General features: G+C 38.3%; 1 protein-coding gene across 7 annotated transcripts in view; it reads left to right on the top strand.

Annotated features, from left to right (window-relative positions):
* The window catches only part of TRPM3 (transient receptor potential cation channel subfamily M member 3), a 416081-nt gene that overhangs the window by 362803 nt on the left and 37472 nt on the right, over positions 1–15806 (top strand). For 5 of the 7 annotated variants that reach the window (XM_063180477.1, XM_063180478.1, XM_063180473.1 and 2 more), the window contains 4 exons: positions 2386–2553; positions 3430–3555; positions 9584–9724; positions 14999–15127. In XM_063180477.1, coding sequence (XP_063036547.1) covers positions 2386–2553; positions 3430–3555; positions 9584–9724; positions 14999–15127 — 564 coding nt within the window. The remainder of the gene's footprint in view (positions 1–2385; positions 2554–3429; positions 3556–9583; positions 9725–14998; positions 15128–15806) is intronic. The other 2 variants (XM_063180479.1, XM_063180481.1) reach the window with 1 other exon arrangement.

Below are 15806 nucleotides of genomic sequence, written 5' to 3'. Positions count from 1 at the left end.
TAATAACTGTCTAAAGTAACCGTATTTCAGATATTTATTTGCAGTGATATTAAGCATGGTATATTCTTCCTGCACTCAGTTTTTCAGATGGGGCTCATTGTAAGCCTAAGTTCAAAGCACACAGCTTAGATTTTTTCATTTGCTTTCTTAAAGTCCTCTTTGGCATCATTTATCAGAACAAGAATTGAGCTAGAAGGTTATTGTGTCATCCTGCCTGTATACTTGAGGAGTTAGTCAAGAGTTTTAAAGATAAATAAGGGAAAAGGAAGTGTAAGTGAATTAACCATCAGTGAAAGGTGCTGATCTGACAACCTTTCCCAGAACAGGCAAAGTAAGCAGCACAAATTTCCTCACAAACCCTTGCAAATCTTCCTGATGGCATCTGAAGGGACTTCTTTAGAGGGTTTAAAGGATAATTTAGTTTTCAAAGCTGTTACAGCTTTACTTCCACAGTTGACAAAACTGCTAACAATGCAAAGTGAATTCTGAGATGAATTTGAGTCCCTGGCATGTTTCACCAAAGCAGTCACCAGTCAGAACATACCCAGCAATTGCCTCTCCCTCCTAGATCACAGAGTAATATTTTCAGTGAAGGGATTCTCTCTTCTGCACTAATTGCCTGTGTAATTACTCAGCTGTGTTGCCATGTGAAAAGATGTTCAGTAATGGCAAGAGTGCTTAGGAGTGCGCACATTGCTTCCAGACTGGCTCTTAATCCAGTGACAGTGGTGAGTGAGAGCAAGTGGCTGATAGCAATCCTGTGCAGGACCTGTGTATACACGTTGATCTGCTACAGATAGAAAACTTTCTCATATTTGGAGACATTCCTACCTATTTCCTGAACTCGCAGGCCTGTTATCCTTCAGAGGGACAGCCGCTTTGTTCCCTGTTTAGCTTTGCAGAAATTCAGTATAGGTACATGGAGGACAGTGTAGCAACTGATTTCCCACTGCATGCATTCCACTTTTCAGCGCATTTCTTAAGCCCTAAAATAGACCTTTCTTTCATAACGCATAACTGAAGGTAACAGGCTCTGTTTCAGCTTCTTCTAACATCAGGGCTTCACAAGGATCCTTTACTCAGTTTCTAGTCTGTATTTTATTTCAATGAAGCTCATTAGCAGAGCTTGTTTAAAGCTAGAGAAGGCTACAAGCTACATGAGGCAGCTTGACAAAGAAATAAATTTGCAAGCATGAGTCATGGTTTATTTCCCAAGAACAGTTTTTTCCCTTTGAAACTGACAAACGGTCGAAAGTTTGAATATAATTATTTAGATTCTTGCTAGGAATGTATGGCACCAATGGAAGGGCTAGGGGCAGCTGTTAATCCTACCTGCTCTTAAAAATAGCCTTTCTGTGAAGCCAGGTCTGCCTGTAACCTCCTCTCCCTGGACCCATCATTTTGTGAGCACAGCACAGTGCAGGAAGCTTTTCCAAGGCTAAGTGCAGCATTTGAACACCCTACCTGCAAAGTACATTGTGTACTTTGAATGGTTTCAACAAGCTGTCTGCTGATATGATGATCACAGGCATCCTCTCTAACCTGCCAAGAAGTTAACTATCTGGTTTTACTCTCTTTCAGGGAGAGATTTATCAGAAAATCATTCTCCATCAAATTGCAGCATAACCAGGAGAAGTTATTGTGGTTGTGAATACAGACTTTGCTTTGTTTTACTGTGATGTCTGTTCACTTGTACTAATGGTTTAACCCCAGCATTGTTCATTACATATAAATCCCGAAAAGGAAATTTTAGTGGTTTCTACAGTCCGGCATCTAAGAGGGGGAAGGCAGAAATGAAAGAGCTGACATTAACATGACCATTACACAGCTGCCTTGTTACTGGAACATAATCTGAGGAGACTGCACATCAGCATTTGCTTTTGCTGGCTTTGCCTTATCTCCTCAGATCCACACACAGTTGCACTTCATTGACTGCCAGTGTACATTAAGCATGGACACAAAGAGCTATTAACCCTCTCTGTAGAAATAAATACTCCCTGTGTGTCGTTTATACTGGTGTTTTGTATTATGTAAAATGCAGACATTTGTAGGTCTGTACACCTACATGGTCCCACCTACTTTTGACCTTATATACTATTTTGTAAATATATTCTAGTATGTATCACTACGCACCTAGTGATGTGCAAGTAGATAAAACATTCAAGAGCATTCACAGCAGCACTAGTAGAAGTCACATGCTTTGATTCAGTGCTCTGGTAACATTACCCCCGATAACAAATACTTTATTGTCATAGAAACTCACATGTGCATGTATCTTTCTTTTCCTAAATCTCCCAAGGGAGTTGTTCTGTTTGATGCTAAGTAACCATTATGACCATAATCTGTTTTCTGTGATGATTATTGTTATCATTATTATTGCTTTAGGTAATTCTAGGAATTCTACTTCCTCCTTCAATCCTCAGCTTGGAGTTCAAGAACAAAGATGATATGCCCTACATGACCCAGGCCAATGAGATCCATCTTCAAGAAAAAGATCCAGAAGAACCAGAGAAGCCAGTGAAAGAAAAAGATGAGGAAGACATGGAACTCACTGTAAGTGCTCACAATAAATCATCAGCCTCAGCACGGTCAATTTGTAATTCCTGCCTCTGTAGGCATTGCAGAACATCTGATGGCTAAATATAGCACATGATAGGATATCACACTCCTCTCACTCAAGCCACACAAGTTGCCATCATTTGCCTCCATGTTGCAGCAGTGCATGGAGATGCTGTGCTGTAATATCTTCATATTTTGACTCAAATATCCTCATATTTTGACTCAGTTTGATGCCACATTGTCTCAACTAAGTGAATTAGATTTTAGAAGCACTCAGTCAAGATAGATGACCTCTCTGGTATGAAAAGGGCTCACCTTTGGTTGGAAATGCCCAAACATTCATGGAAGCCAGAGGTTTTTTTTCTTTTAGTTGACTTCACTAGAGAGTAGGCAAGTGTGCAAACAGGCCAGAAAAATTATGAAAACTTAGTCCAAAATTCTTTTTGTGTTTGTGGTCATTGCCTTTCACACACAGATCCAGTCTTTAATCCACTGAAGACACTAGCAAGCAGCAAGACAGCTCCCCTTCTACAATCCAACAGAATTGTGTAAGCAGACACTTGTCAATATTAGCAGCATAGCCTTTGAGGAATAATTTACACCACGAAGAATCAGACAACTAAAGCTCTGAAAACTGCACAAGTCATCTACCTCCTGTCTCTTGTCCTCACACATTTTCGTTTTTTATTATACAGGGTATTACATCTGCCTTAGTCAAGTTTGGTTTGAGTTTATTTGGGTTTGATTGTGGTGTCTTTGAAAGGCTTAAAACTCTGCCCCTGTTGGTCAGCGTAGAGACATAAAAGAGATTTGCCTGATTAAGTTAAAGAACAAAAACAAAAACAGAAAAACCCAGACTGTTTCCCACAGGCAAACAGCAGGAGCTGCCCGCAGGATCCCGACTGCAGGCAGGCAGAAGGACCTGCCTACAGGACCCAATATACAGGCAAGCCGAAGGAGCAGCCCACCAGACCCACCTACAGGACCCGTTTGCAGGCAAGAACCTGGCTGTTGGGAAGGACCAGAAGCCAGAATAGCAGCAATGGGGCATTCTCTGCTCATTAGCTATTGATTGCAATTTACTAACCCTTGGCTTCTGATCCCCTTATGAAGTGCCTATTCAAATCAAATAAGCACTTTGCAAGCTGCCTTTTACCTGGCAATGGGGAGAGATTTGGGAAAGATGTGTTTTCCATCCCGCTGTAGCTATCCCAGCTCCTGGTTTCTTGTCTACAATACTGTTTCCTTTTTCTCTTCTGACTCCTGCTGCAAATAAATGGTGTGTACAGTGGACCTGCTATTCCAGATGAACCTTAGATGTTCCCTCACTTCTCCCTTCCTTGTGCTGAGAGTCCTATTGGTCTGTTCTGTCATTGGCTCTTCCCTTAATTCCTTCAAATTCAGTGTATCACTCTAGTGAAGTTTCAGGCACTTGAAACATTTTCTATAAAATAATATTTCTTCACATGGAGTCCAGCAAGTTTAGAAACAATATCTTTGGTCAGCACTGCTCACTTAGTATTTCTGCATATAATTTATACCACACTGTAGAACTTCTAACACAGCTGTTTCACTCAGGTACCCCTCAGTGGTGAGCAGAGACGAATTGGTAGCAGAGAGTTCTTGGCATGTCTGTGGTTAGATGCCACAGGCAATTACATTTAGCCACCTGACATATTTTAAATATAAGAAAATAATTTAGACTGAAGTTTCATACTGTTCCAGCCTTAGTCAAATGATCTGGCATAATGGTCAGGTTTCTTTTCCACTGATCAGAGGATGCCTGAAAGATGTTTTGGGAAGTCCCTTTGTGACGTTTCCACTTACCCATGGTATCCTTTAGTATATTAAGGATACCTTATAAATACTTCAATAAGATTAATAATTTATTGCACTGGAATATCATAAATGTTTAATCCATTGCTGAACTTTGAATCAATAGATTAGTCACTCACCTACCCTGAGTTTTGTTCAGCATAAAGATTAACAAACAAAAGCAAAGTTTAAAAAATCATTTTTAACTCAAAGTTCCTTTTCCAGCAAATAATATATAATTGAAATAGTATTCCTGATTCTCCTTCTAGCCGTTCCCTATGAATACTTCTCAAGTCTCTGTATTCATCATGTCACACCCATATTCTCTCTGCTAAAATGAAGACAAAGAGGTCTCATCTAGGCAAGGTCTGTTCATTGATTTCCTGTGTGTCTTGCACTAAGCCCAGGTGACTAAAGACAGGCCAAGGATTCAGTTTCTTCTTCTGTACTGCACTTTTGCAGAGTGCATGAGGTACAGGGCCACAATCATCTTTTCCCTATTTTACAACTCATTTGCACAGAATAATGTGATCAGCAGACTACAGCAACAGTGAAGTTAAGTCTCCACATGGGTGCGTCTGCTGCAAGTATGTATTTGCTTTATGCTCCTCTTAAAGGGTCAGGTGGGTGACTGAACATGTGGATATACTATGAAGATGTGTTTATTCACTGTAAATTACTTGTTATTTACTGCTCTTAACTTTATAACAGATACATGAGAGCGATAGGCCCACATTTCTTTACACCTAGATGCTAAGAAACAGGCTTATAGCAGCTACTCACAAAAATACATTGAAATACTGCTCTTGTCAGTGCTCCTCAGCACCAAGAAATTTACCACAATTTATGTATGGAGGTGAGAGTCATTAATCCTGAATATTAAACACAGAGAAGTAGAAGGGCATTAAAGTCTAACAGCCAGGGATATTTTCTGTTTGTGTCCCAATCAAGGCCTTAGTTGCTGAAATTCAGGTAAGTCAGAAAACTCAGCATTCTGGAAGCCATAACTAGGAGCATCCTTAACCCCATTCAGTGCATTATTGTTTAGATATTAGAGCTCCCCAGTAAATGGTTTTATTTCAGAACACATCTAAGTCCTTTAAAAGGTGTTTCTGTTGTTGTTTTTTTCATTTTGCCTCAATATTCCACAATGAATAGGAAGTTTGGTCTTCCAGAACATCACTGAGTTAGTCTGAGAACTTTTCAGCAGCAGCACAGCTAGTTCTGTTGGCCTCTGGGATCACATTAATTCATCTGTAGTATGTGTACTTAGTCTTTTCTCAATGGCAGGAAATAACAGAATAATAATCATATCACTAAAAATACAGTTATTAGCACAGAAAAGTCTGAAGATCCATGTCCTAGTGCTCCTGGCCCAACTTACCCTTCCTGCTGGGAGACAACTCTCACAGCACCTCACACACCAGCAACCAGGCTCCCCTTCAGCTCGTCTGGAAAGCAAAATTGGGAGACACGGCTAGTGGTGTCTAGGAAGTGCTGACCCTTTCCATAAGAAGAGGTTCTCTCTTCCTCCCAGGAATTTGGAAATCCTCCATACCACCACCACTGCCACCACATATGGGCCCTGGCAAGGTCTAGTTCTAGCAGACAGGATTTCTGAGCTCCTGTCACTTTGGTCCTGTTCCTCTGTGATCACTGTAACCACCAAGCATGTGCAAAATCTAATGTTATATGTCTGTCAATCAAAGACATTAAAACATTTTTCTACCAGTGTTTCAGGGCAGAGAACAGTAATCCTAGAACAACTACCATGGGGGCAGCATTTTCACACACCGTCTAGGATCCAGCAGGGTGTGCTGAGGAAGGTGTTTCTACACAGCTATGTCTAATTTCCACACCAGTTCTCTGTGAACTGGGGTAAGTCTCTATAGAGCATGTGGACTTCACTCAAGATGAAATTGGAAGAGCCTGTGTTCATTCCTGTTCTTTAATTATGAAACACATAAGCATAGTATAGGATTGTTAACATATATTAATGACAAAATGAACAACCCAAAACTCTCCCCTGATAGTTCATTATCAGCAAACAGTCCTCAATTACATAAAACAAAATCTGGCCCAACAATAACAACAAAAACCAGATTAATAAAATCTCCATGTAAAAACTATGAAAACATCAATCCCTTCAGGCTAAAATGATGCAGTTGTACTGTACTTCACAACGAGGTTGAGCTGCTGTCAAGCTTACCTTGCATGACTCATGGTGAATCATGGACAAAATCATGTATTAGCGAAAGAGATGCCGCCCACACAGAGCAGTGTATTGAGTTGTTCCCACCCTACTGCATCCCACTCCAAGAAAAACATTTGTTCACATTTGGCACTGCAATTATTCTGTTAACACAGTTACATAGGTTATTTCTGAATCTTTCTAATGGGGAAGCTTTTCAGTTTGTTAATACTGAGGTATAATTAACAGTCAGGAACATCAGGTCAAACCTAATCCCTAGCCATCTCAGAGAAATTCCCCATCTGTGGCATGGGGGAGGGAAGGAGGTACTATTATATGATAGAACTAATTCAAAAATAATTGTAATGAGACAAAATTACCACATTGTTATCAAGAAGAAAGCAGTAGCAAACAGGAAATCAGAATTCACAAGCTAAAGCATAAGTCCAGATATTGAAAGAGCATTATTATAAAAATACCCGCAACTCACTGATTTCATTGAGAATTAAGTCTGTCTCAGAATTTGTAAATTTGTAAAATTGTGAAGGATTTGAACTCTGTAAAATAATCCCTTTCATTAAAGCACGGCATTGCTCATTTGTTAAAGGAGGCAGCATTCATTTTCATTCTGCTGCAAAATTCCTGAGCACCAGGGGACAGCAGAGACAAAGCCTTGGGAAAAGCTACAGTAAACTCTGTAGCTCCAGACAGCAGTTTTACCAGAACAGCCTCAGTAAGTAGAGAGAGGCAAACAAATTACTACCTTCTTGGGCTGTAGTGTTCCCAAAGCATTCCGATCACATTCAAATTTCCCCCCCCAAAACCCAATCAATGATATGGATCAAAGGATCACTTTGATTTTGTGGAATTCAGGTAATGAAATCTTCTGTGGGTGTTGTGTAACTTCTGCTACTGTGGTTATACTCAGTAAGTCTCATAACCATAAAAACCCTTCTCCTCTGCTTAATAGCCACTTTGTCTTTTTCTTTTTTTATAAAAGTCTTGATGGACTTTCAAGGTGTTTTATGGGCTCTGTGAGAGCCAACAGGAGGTACCTTTAAATTTTTAATAGGTTATGTTTTATCCATATTTATGGGAAATAAATTAAAAATCTTCAGCCATTAAAACTAAAGGAAATAGGTTAACTTGGTCAAAGCAAGCTTTAGTTTTTGAGACAGTCACAGCAGCTTAGTTTTAGTGCAGTATACTTCTGTCCTGAATTTTTGTTGTATTTATTGAAAACGTGCACAGCAACATCTGTATGTTGTCAGATTCAACAGTATAAGGGTTCACAAGGAAAGTAATAATACTAGACTAATAATACTTTGCATAAATGAAATTAATAAATAAACAATGAAATGAAATGAAATGAAATGAAATGAAATGAAATGAAATGAAATTAAATTAAATTAAATTAAATTAAATTAAATTAAGTTAAATTAAATGATGAAATGAAAGAGAAGAAGCCATATGGACCAAGCCCAGTCCTAATAATTTACAAATATCTGCACTGACTGAAAAAAGTTTATCATTACAAATTACTATTTCACAGGAAAAAGACCTATATGAATAGCTCCACATGAGGCTGGAAAAGGGAAGAAAAGGTTAAATTGTGATTCTTATTTTTAAATATGTGAGAAATGCATCCCCAGTTCCTGCAGGGCTGTAGAAAGTGATCAGATAGCTCACCTGAAGCCAAAGAGTTAAGTATGTGCTGTGCATCCTGTTGAGTTGGAGAGCACAGATACAGAGACAAGAAGGACCTTTTTATAGAAGGACTACACGTCTGGCATCTAATTGTTCCCTTGGTTTTCCACCATTTAAGTTGTAAATGAGGACAATGCTATCTTCACGGATGGTGAGGGTTTGCTTCAAGTAATACAAAAGCACAAGGATGCCTTCATCTACTTGTAGGAAAGCATTATAGAAGCACGGAAACAGATGCATTGTTATGCAGTCCCTCCATACTTAGATTTGTCTCAATTCTTGCAGATATTTCCTGTGCAGGGTGCTGCATCCACAAACTAAACAGTAAGAACTTGCAAAAGGCACAGTGAGCTAAAATCCAGGCTTAGTCTACTGTTCACTAAATAACTGCTTCAGAATGAACATTTAATATGTCACATTACACTTCAAATACAAAGGAACTTCTTTTAAGCACTAACTTAGTGCTTAACTCAGTGATTGTAGTTTAGTTCTTCCATTTCTCTGCAGCTGATAATGAAAGTTAAGGGTAAGCAAACAAAATATTGCCTTCTTTTGACTGTTAGGTTTGCACTCATAGCTGGGGACTTCTTATGTATGTGTTTATTTAGCTCAGTGTAGCTTCTCAGTGGGTCTGATTTGCTAAAAAATGGTAACTGTGAGATCAAGCCCAGGAAAGGCAATGCATGAGCAGTCTGGAACTTCGCTATGGAAGAAGTTAAAATCATGTACATGAATATTGCAATTGAAGGCCTTTCTGCCGCAGTGAGCTTTACTAGTAAGTCCTCTTGCATCCATGTAAGCTTCACTGTGGGATCGTAGCCTGGGACAGGTCCGGGGATTAACCTGTAAAGTGCCACTGTCTCCTTTGCTTCTAGTTCAGTGACTATCAACTCATCTTTTCCCTTGTTGTTCTCTCTCGATCTCAGCTTTATGAACTTCTCTTTGTTTAAAACCAAAATTTACCTGTTTTCTGTCTGCATCTGTTTATTGTATAGAAGTACACCACATAAAGTTGTTATCAGGTAAAAGTGTTTCTGTCCACACCGCAAAAATTAAAAATAAATCACACTTATTTTTTGCCAGGAATCACCCTCTCAAGCTGAGGGTTGAGGCTAAAGCTATAGCTTTCCATTTTCAGAGTATGAAAGAGAAGCCTCCCTGCAAAAAGGTAATTTGAAAGCAAAGGATTTTATGCCTAGCTGTGGTCACCTGGTTTTGTCTAGAGATCAAGAACAGTTTCCTATTGACATTTCAAAAAATTGTGTAATTTTTCTTTCACGAGAAAGAAACGTAAATATATCTTTCTTGTAGGCAATGCTTGGACGGGGCAATGGAGAGTCCTCAAGAAAGAAGGAGGATGAGGAAGTTCAGAGCAGGCACAGAATGATCCCCATTGGAAGAAAGATCTACGAGTTCTACAATGCTCCCATAGTGAAGTTCTGGTTTTACACTGTAAGAAATCTTTCCTCTTATATTAATAATGTTTGTACAAATACTGAAATTGGAATAAAGTAATCTTTTGTGTTTCATTGATGTCTACATTTATATGTATTGGAGGGCTTACAGAAATAGTTTAATAAAAATATCTGGTAGAAGTCTGCTAGCATTGCAAGACTTTTAAAGATTACCATTTTGTTCAGGAAGTTAATGGCTAAAATTTGAATTATTGTGTATGTTTTTCTTTCAACAAAATGGTAAGGGGCGGTTTGCTGTAGTGCTCCCAAGGAATTCCCAATAGGAAAATTCAAAATAGGATTGCTTCCAATAGTAAGCCCAGTGGGAGGTTGGTCTGAGTCAGAATATGAACTATCTAATAATTGATGAAAAAAAGAGGTAGAGCATTTCTTTCCTTGGAACATTTTTATTTATTTTTCTGTTTTGATGAGTCTGTGGAGTGTCTCTCAGAGAAAATGTGCAGGTAAGTACCCACAAGATATCAAAAACATGATTGACAACCAATGTATATTTTTCAGGGACAAATTAGTTAAGTCAGGATATTCACTGTGTTTGAAATAAATTAAGCTTCCAGAAGGAGCAGAAAAAAATTATATCGTGGATTTCAACTACAGTAAAACAGTACCAAAAACTTCACAGGGTTTTCTCACAGCTAAATTAATAAAGTTATATTAAAGTTACTATGTGGATAAAAACCTTTTTGACAATTAGTCCTCAAGAGTAGATATTAATTATTCATTATCAAGCTGGAAGCCAAGATTCAAGTTTTCTTCTATATCAAGTGCTATCTGATATTTTTATTCAAAACTTGGATGATAGAGTAGAGATTGGTTATTATTTTAGTTATCATTTAGTTATTATTAATTATTTTGCAAATTACACTAGAATGTAGAAGAATAAAACTAAAAAGATCACAGAAAGCGATCTTTTCAGTCTTCTTAGCGGGAATATTCCATCCCAATTCAGCTTCTGCATCATGTGACAAGTGTGGACTGCTTTGAAACACCCCAAAAAAGGAGAATGTTTCAAGTTTGTAAAGCTATACTTAAGGGGGGAGATTAAGGAAGCAAGAATGTTTTCTCTGTTAAAAGAAAAAAAGGTCTGCAGAAGGAATGTAATAGTTTTTGAATATTTGTAAGTACCTCAAAATTCTTGATGAATAGGACAAAAAATAACACCCAGACAGTTCTAGGTAAGAAGTTAGGAAACGGTTTTTAACTGCTCCAAGAAGTGCTGTCATGAACTGTATGAGGACATGCTAGATTTTCCATTATTAGTGATTTCTAAACTATCTCAATCAAGACATGCGTTCATAATGGTACACTAGAATTAATCATGCCTCAACCCAATGGAATTGGCTAGATAGTTTCAGGTGGTTTTTCCCAGTCATATTTTCCATCATTCTGCTGAAAGCACAGCAAATCACAAAGAATGGATCCTTCTGCAAGTGACTTCTTATAAGAAAAATTGCCTTGCAGATGTTGGGAACAACTCACATCAATCAAGTCTTAACTGTGGTGGACACTGTAGACTAGCAGAATGTAACAACTTGGAGTAATTTATTGCTCAACTCAGTGGCCACTGAACATTAATCAAGCCCACAAGTCCAGAAACTACTCATCAGCAGCCTAGTCTCATTATCAATTGCAGTGTGTATTATGCACAAACAGAAAAGTCTTTACACTGCAAATGGAAAGAAGCATCCTGTTAGTTCAATTTTTAAATGGGAGAGAGAAATCAATATTGGATTTCCATTTAGGCTTGTTCCTACAGTTTGATGTCCTGAGGCAGGTCTCAATCAAGGTCATTTATTAAAACTGGATCTTGGATACACTGAACCTGGAGAGCAAGTTAAGGTGGATTCTGGCTGCCATACTTAACCTGTTGTGTATATTGAGAACTCCTGGAGAGTCAAAGCAAAACAAGTTTCAGAGAAGGATTAAAATTGTACAGCCTATCACATTTTGCAAATACATGGGCACAGATATTATTTATGGATTTCAAAAGAAATTGTTCAAATTTTACATTCTGTAGTCCAAAATGCATGTAAAGGTCCTATGGCTATTGTACGCCACTTAAAACAATTTGAATATTCTGCATTTACGTATCTCTATTACTATATAGCTGTATTCATTCTTCAAATACACAAGAGCAAGTTAAATGAGATATTTGAGTAAGAAACATTTGGCTCAACAGACACTAGGCAACTTTTTCTCAAAAAAAAGTCCCAAAACAAACCAATTAAAAAAAACCCAAAAAACAACACAAACAAACCAACAGCTCCCCACCAACTTCAGTCTTTCTCTTTAGATATGAAGCAATTCAAAAGTCAAGTGCTTTGTTGTGTTTTGTGGCTGTTGCATTGGAAACCATGATGCAAATGTTTCATCCCACAGATTGCTTGAGCAGAAGAGGATGATCTTCTCCTAATGTTGACTACTCCCACTGTCCTAATATCAAAAAATGCTTGCAGCAATGTTAAAATAGTAACATAAAAAATTGAGTTTTATTGGAAATTTCCAGGTATCCTGGTGGTGATGAGCTCACATGGCATTGGATTCCTACAATTTTTATAAGTTTAACAAATTAGCATAACTAACAAATATTGTCCAATTAGAAGAGTAGTTGATTAGGTTATTTTCTCTGGATAGCGCCCCACTGGAGTTGATCTAGGACTTCTTTGCCCCATTTCATATTGTGTCTCCTCAGATTCTGATCAGAAAACAGAAGCCTGCTCCTTGTCAGACTTCTTTTTCTTAAGAATAAGACAGAATAAGAAAATAAACAGTATTTCAAGAATGTGTTAGAAGGTTAACTTACTACTCTAAAATCTAAGAGAAATGGTAGAAAAATACTAGGAACTATATAACTATGTAATAGTAGTCTAAAAAGCTACAAATATATGAAAATACATAAAAAGCAAAATATTTAGGCATCAGTACTACTAGCACTAACTGAGATACTAGCATGAAGTAAGAGTTTATGATAATTTAATTATTGCAATCAATCAGAAAAGAGGAGGATGATCTCCTTCGTGAAGCATTAACCTATTGGTACAATTCCAGGTGTGTCCTCTACCACTATGAGTATTCCAGTATTTTCTGTGGAATGGGACTGCATCCATAAAAGGGCCAGGTGCAATCCACACTTGAAACTTTTTAATAGCACTTCCTTCTTTAGCTTCTTCAGTCCTCAATGGTGACAGTGGCAGCTCCTAGCTCTTTGTCAAACCAGGCAAAAGCAAGAGAAGACAGGGTTCAGCTCTTCTGTAGTGGCACTTTTAAAGAATCTTGAGTACCAGCTCAAGCAGCTACACTGAATTTTGACCACAGTCTTGGATCAATGTCACCTCTGGGAAGGTGAGAGCAAGTTAGAAGTGTGGGGAGGGAGGAGACTATCATTCACCCTGTCACGCGAGGGCTAATTTCTTGGGTCAAAGTGGAGACATTTCAGTATAAGTTTATTCACAAATCAAGATTCCTTTCTCTTTTGTCAAGCAAAAATATTTTGCAATTTTTACGAAGTTTGAATTGACATAAAGAAATCCACCAAAACCAAAAAAGCCAGCATTTCAAAAGAAAACCTGGAAGAAGCAAAACCCCCTAGTTACAGTTAGATTCTTGCAGTTACTTATGTAACCTCTGTGCCCTCATTCTTTTGCCATACTGACTGCAAGTGCTCACCAAAGGCTGCTGAAGCAGATCAGAGTAGATTTCCTGACAATTAGTAATCAATAAGGTTTAAGAGGAGTGTTAAGTAACAGTATCACCTGGCTTCTTGCTCTGTATTAGAAGGTGCTATTTCCACTAGGGAGGTGTGTATCCAGTTCGGCCTGCCCAGACAGAGGTTCTCCTGACTCCAGTGTCACCCTATGTGTTAGTCTACATTGGTCTCCTTTTTCTTTAGGAGGTTTAAGGGAAGAGCGGCCTCCAATGACTGTGCATTGCAATCCATCATCCCTCACAAACTGAAAGAAAAATGAGATCATTTCCTCCTCTGTTTTATGCAGACAAGAAGTAGTGCTTCAACTGTCTGCTTCCGCTAAACTGATAGTTATGGCCCACAGAACAAATTCTCTTGAGTGTCCTCAGCCAGCAACTGGAACGAAGGCCAGAATCCTGTGGCTTTTACAAAGAGTGGAAGTGATGTTCTCTAACAAATACAATAGAGCTATAAACTCTGTTCTGTGGTGTGCAGAGTATTGAAATAATCCTACCCAAAAGTCTCAATGCCCTTTGTGGCTGTTTCAGCTTACATGTGAGCCTATGTGCGCAATAGTGAGTAACATACAACTGAGATAAAAACTGAATTCAAATATAGATTTATCTGTTACAACTTTCTATCACAATGACTAAATGTTTATGCACAGAGCTGAGTCATCTTTTCTCTGACTTATATTTAGCCTTAAGATGCATTTTCTTATAGGGCTGCTGTTTGAAAGGCAAAGTAGACAGGAGGCCGGATTCTGGCCTCTACAAACCAGAGTGGAATCCTTGCTACAGCCCATGCTCCAGAATGACTCTAGGGTTTCTCGGAACTTTAGGAACTTGATGATTCAATTTGCCTGACATTGTCTTTTTTGACAGACCATTTAATTACATTCAGCATGCAGAAAAACAAAGAAAAATAAACTAAAATTCCTCTGGATCAAAAATTAACCTGGAAGGTGAATTTATTAGGAAGGAAAAGAAAAACATTCACACTTAAAAATTTGCAAAAAGATATAAGGCAAATAAATGCATGGCTATGGGCAGCTCCTTGCTGCAGCATGTTAGTAGGAGTAGCAGTGTCTTGGGGAGGAAACATACTTTAGGTTAGGTCAGTACTACACTGGGTAAGAAGACCTCTAATAATGCCTAAAATCTGGACTCAGAATGCCAGACAGCTCAGATTAGGTGAAGGGGTGGGGGGGAACACGAAGAAGGGGTGTTAGAGGACTAAAGGCCTTTAGAAGCAGATGAGGGAGAAATCTCTCATAGCTTACTTAACTGGGTAGTTGACACAGTGGTATTACGATTGCCATCACTGTGGGATGATCTAAGGGAACTGCATTAATAAAGTCTTTTTGAGGAGATAGCTGGACATATGTGCATGTGTTTTGCAGATGCCATACAGTATGTGACTTAATATGAGCTTTCTCAGACAACCGGGACAGTCTCATTGTTCTTTTGTCTGTGAAATCCTGGTTACAGTAGAATCAGGAATATCATATCATATCCTAGCTCAGTTGTGTAGATAGTGACAATTGATACTCATATTTTTTCTTTACAGCTGGCATACATAGGCTACTTGATGCTGTTCAACTACATTGTGTTGGTGAAGATGGATCGCTGGCCATCTATTCAGGAATGGATTGTCATCTCATACATTTTCACTCTGGGAATAGAGAAGATGAGAGAGGTAAAGTCTCCCCAGCCAAGAAATAGTAAAAAAGGAATAAGCATGGGATTTGAGGTTTATTTTTTCATTTTAATATCTTTCTTTATTATTTCTCTCAGGGTTCATTTTTATGAATGAGTATATCATAAAATTGCCCTTTTTTTCAGAAAGACAAATGGATTGTTTAAAAAAAAGCAGGAAAAAATATCTATCTTCTTTAAAATTAGTGGTTTCTCTTTCTTTCTTTCTTTCTTTCTTTCTTTCTTTCTTTCTTTCTTTCTTCTTTCTTTCTTTCTTTCTTTCTTTCTTTCTTTCTTTCTTTCTTTCTTTCTTTCTTTCTTTCTTTCTTTCTTTCTTTCTTTCTTTCTTTCTTTCTTTCTTTTCTTTCTTTCTTTCTTTCTTTCTTTCTTTTTCTTCCTTTTTCTTCCTTCCTTCCTTCCTTCCTTCCTTCCTTCCTTCCTTCCTTCCTTCCTTCCTTCCTTCCTTCCTTCCTTCCTTCCTTCCTTCCTTCCTTCCTTCCTTCCTTCCTTCCTTCCTTCCTTCCTTCCTTCCTTCCTTCCTTCCTTCCTTCCTTCCTTCCTTCCTTCCTTCCTTCCTTCCTTCCTTCCTTCCTTCCTTCCTTCCTTCCTTCCTTCCTTCCTTCCTTCCTTCCTTCCTTCCTTCCTTCCTTCCTTCCTTCCTTCCTTCCTTCCTTCCTTCC

This window comes from Melospiza melodia, chromosome Z, assembly GCF_035770615.1.
Source record: "Melospiza melodia melodia isolate bMelMel2 chromosome Z, bMelMel2.pri, whole genome shotgun sequence".
In the NCBI taxonomy this organism is placed as follows: Eukaryota; Metazoa; Chordata; class Aves; order Passeriformes; family Passerellidae; genus Melospiza; species Melospiza melodia.
This window is presented reverse-complemented; position numbering and strand designations above follow the sequence as displayed.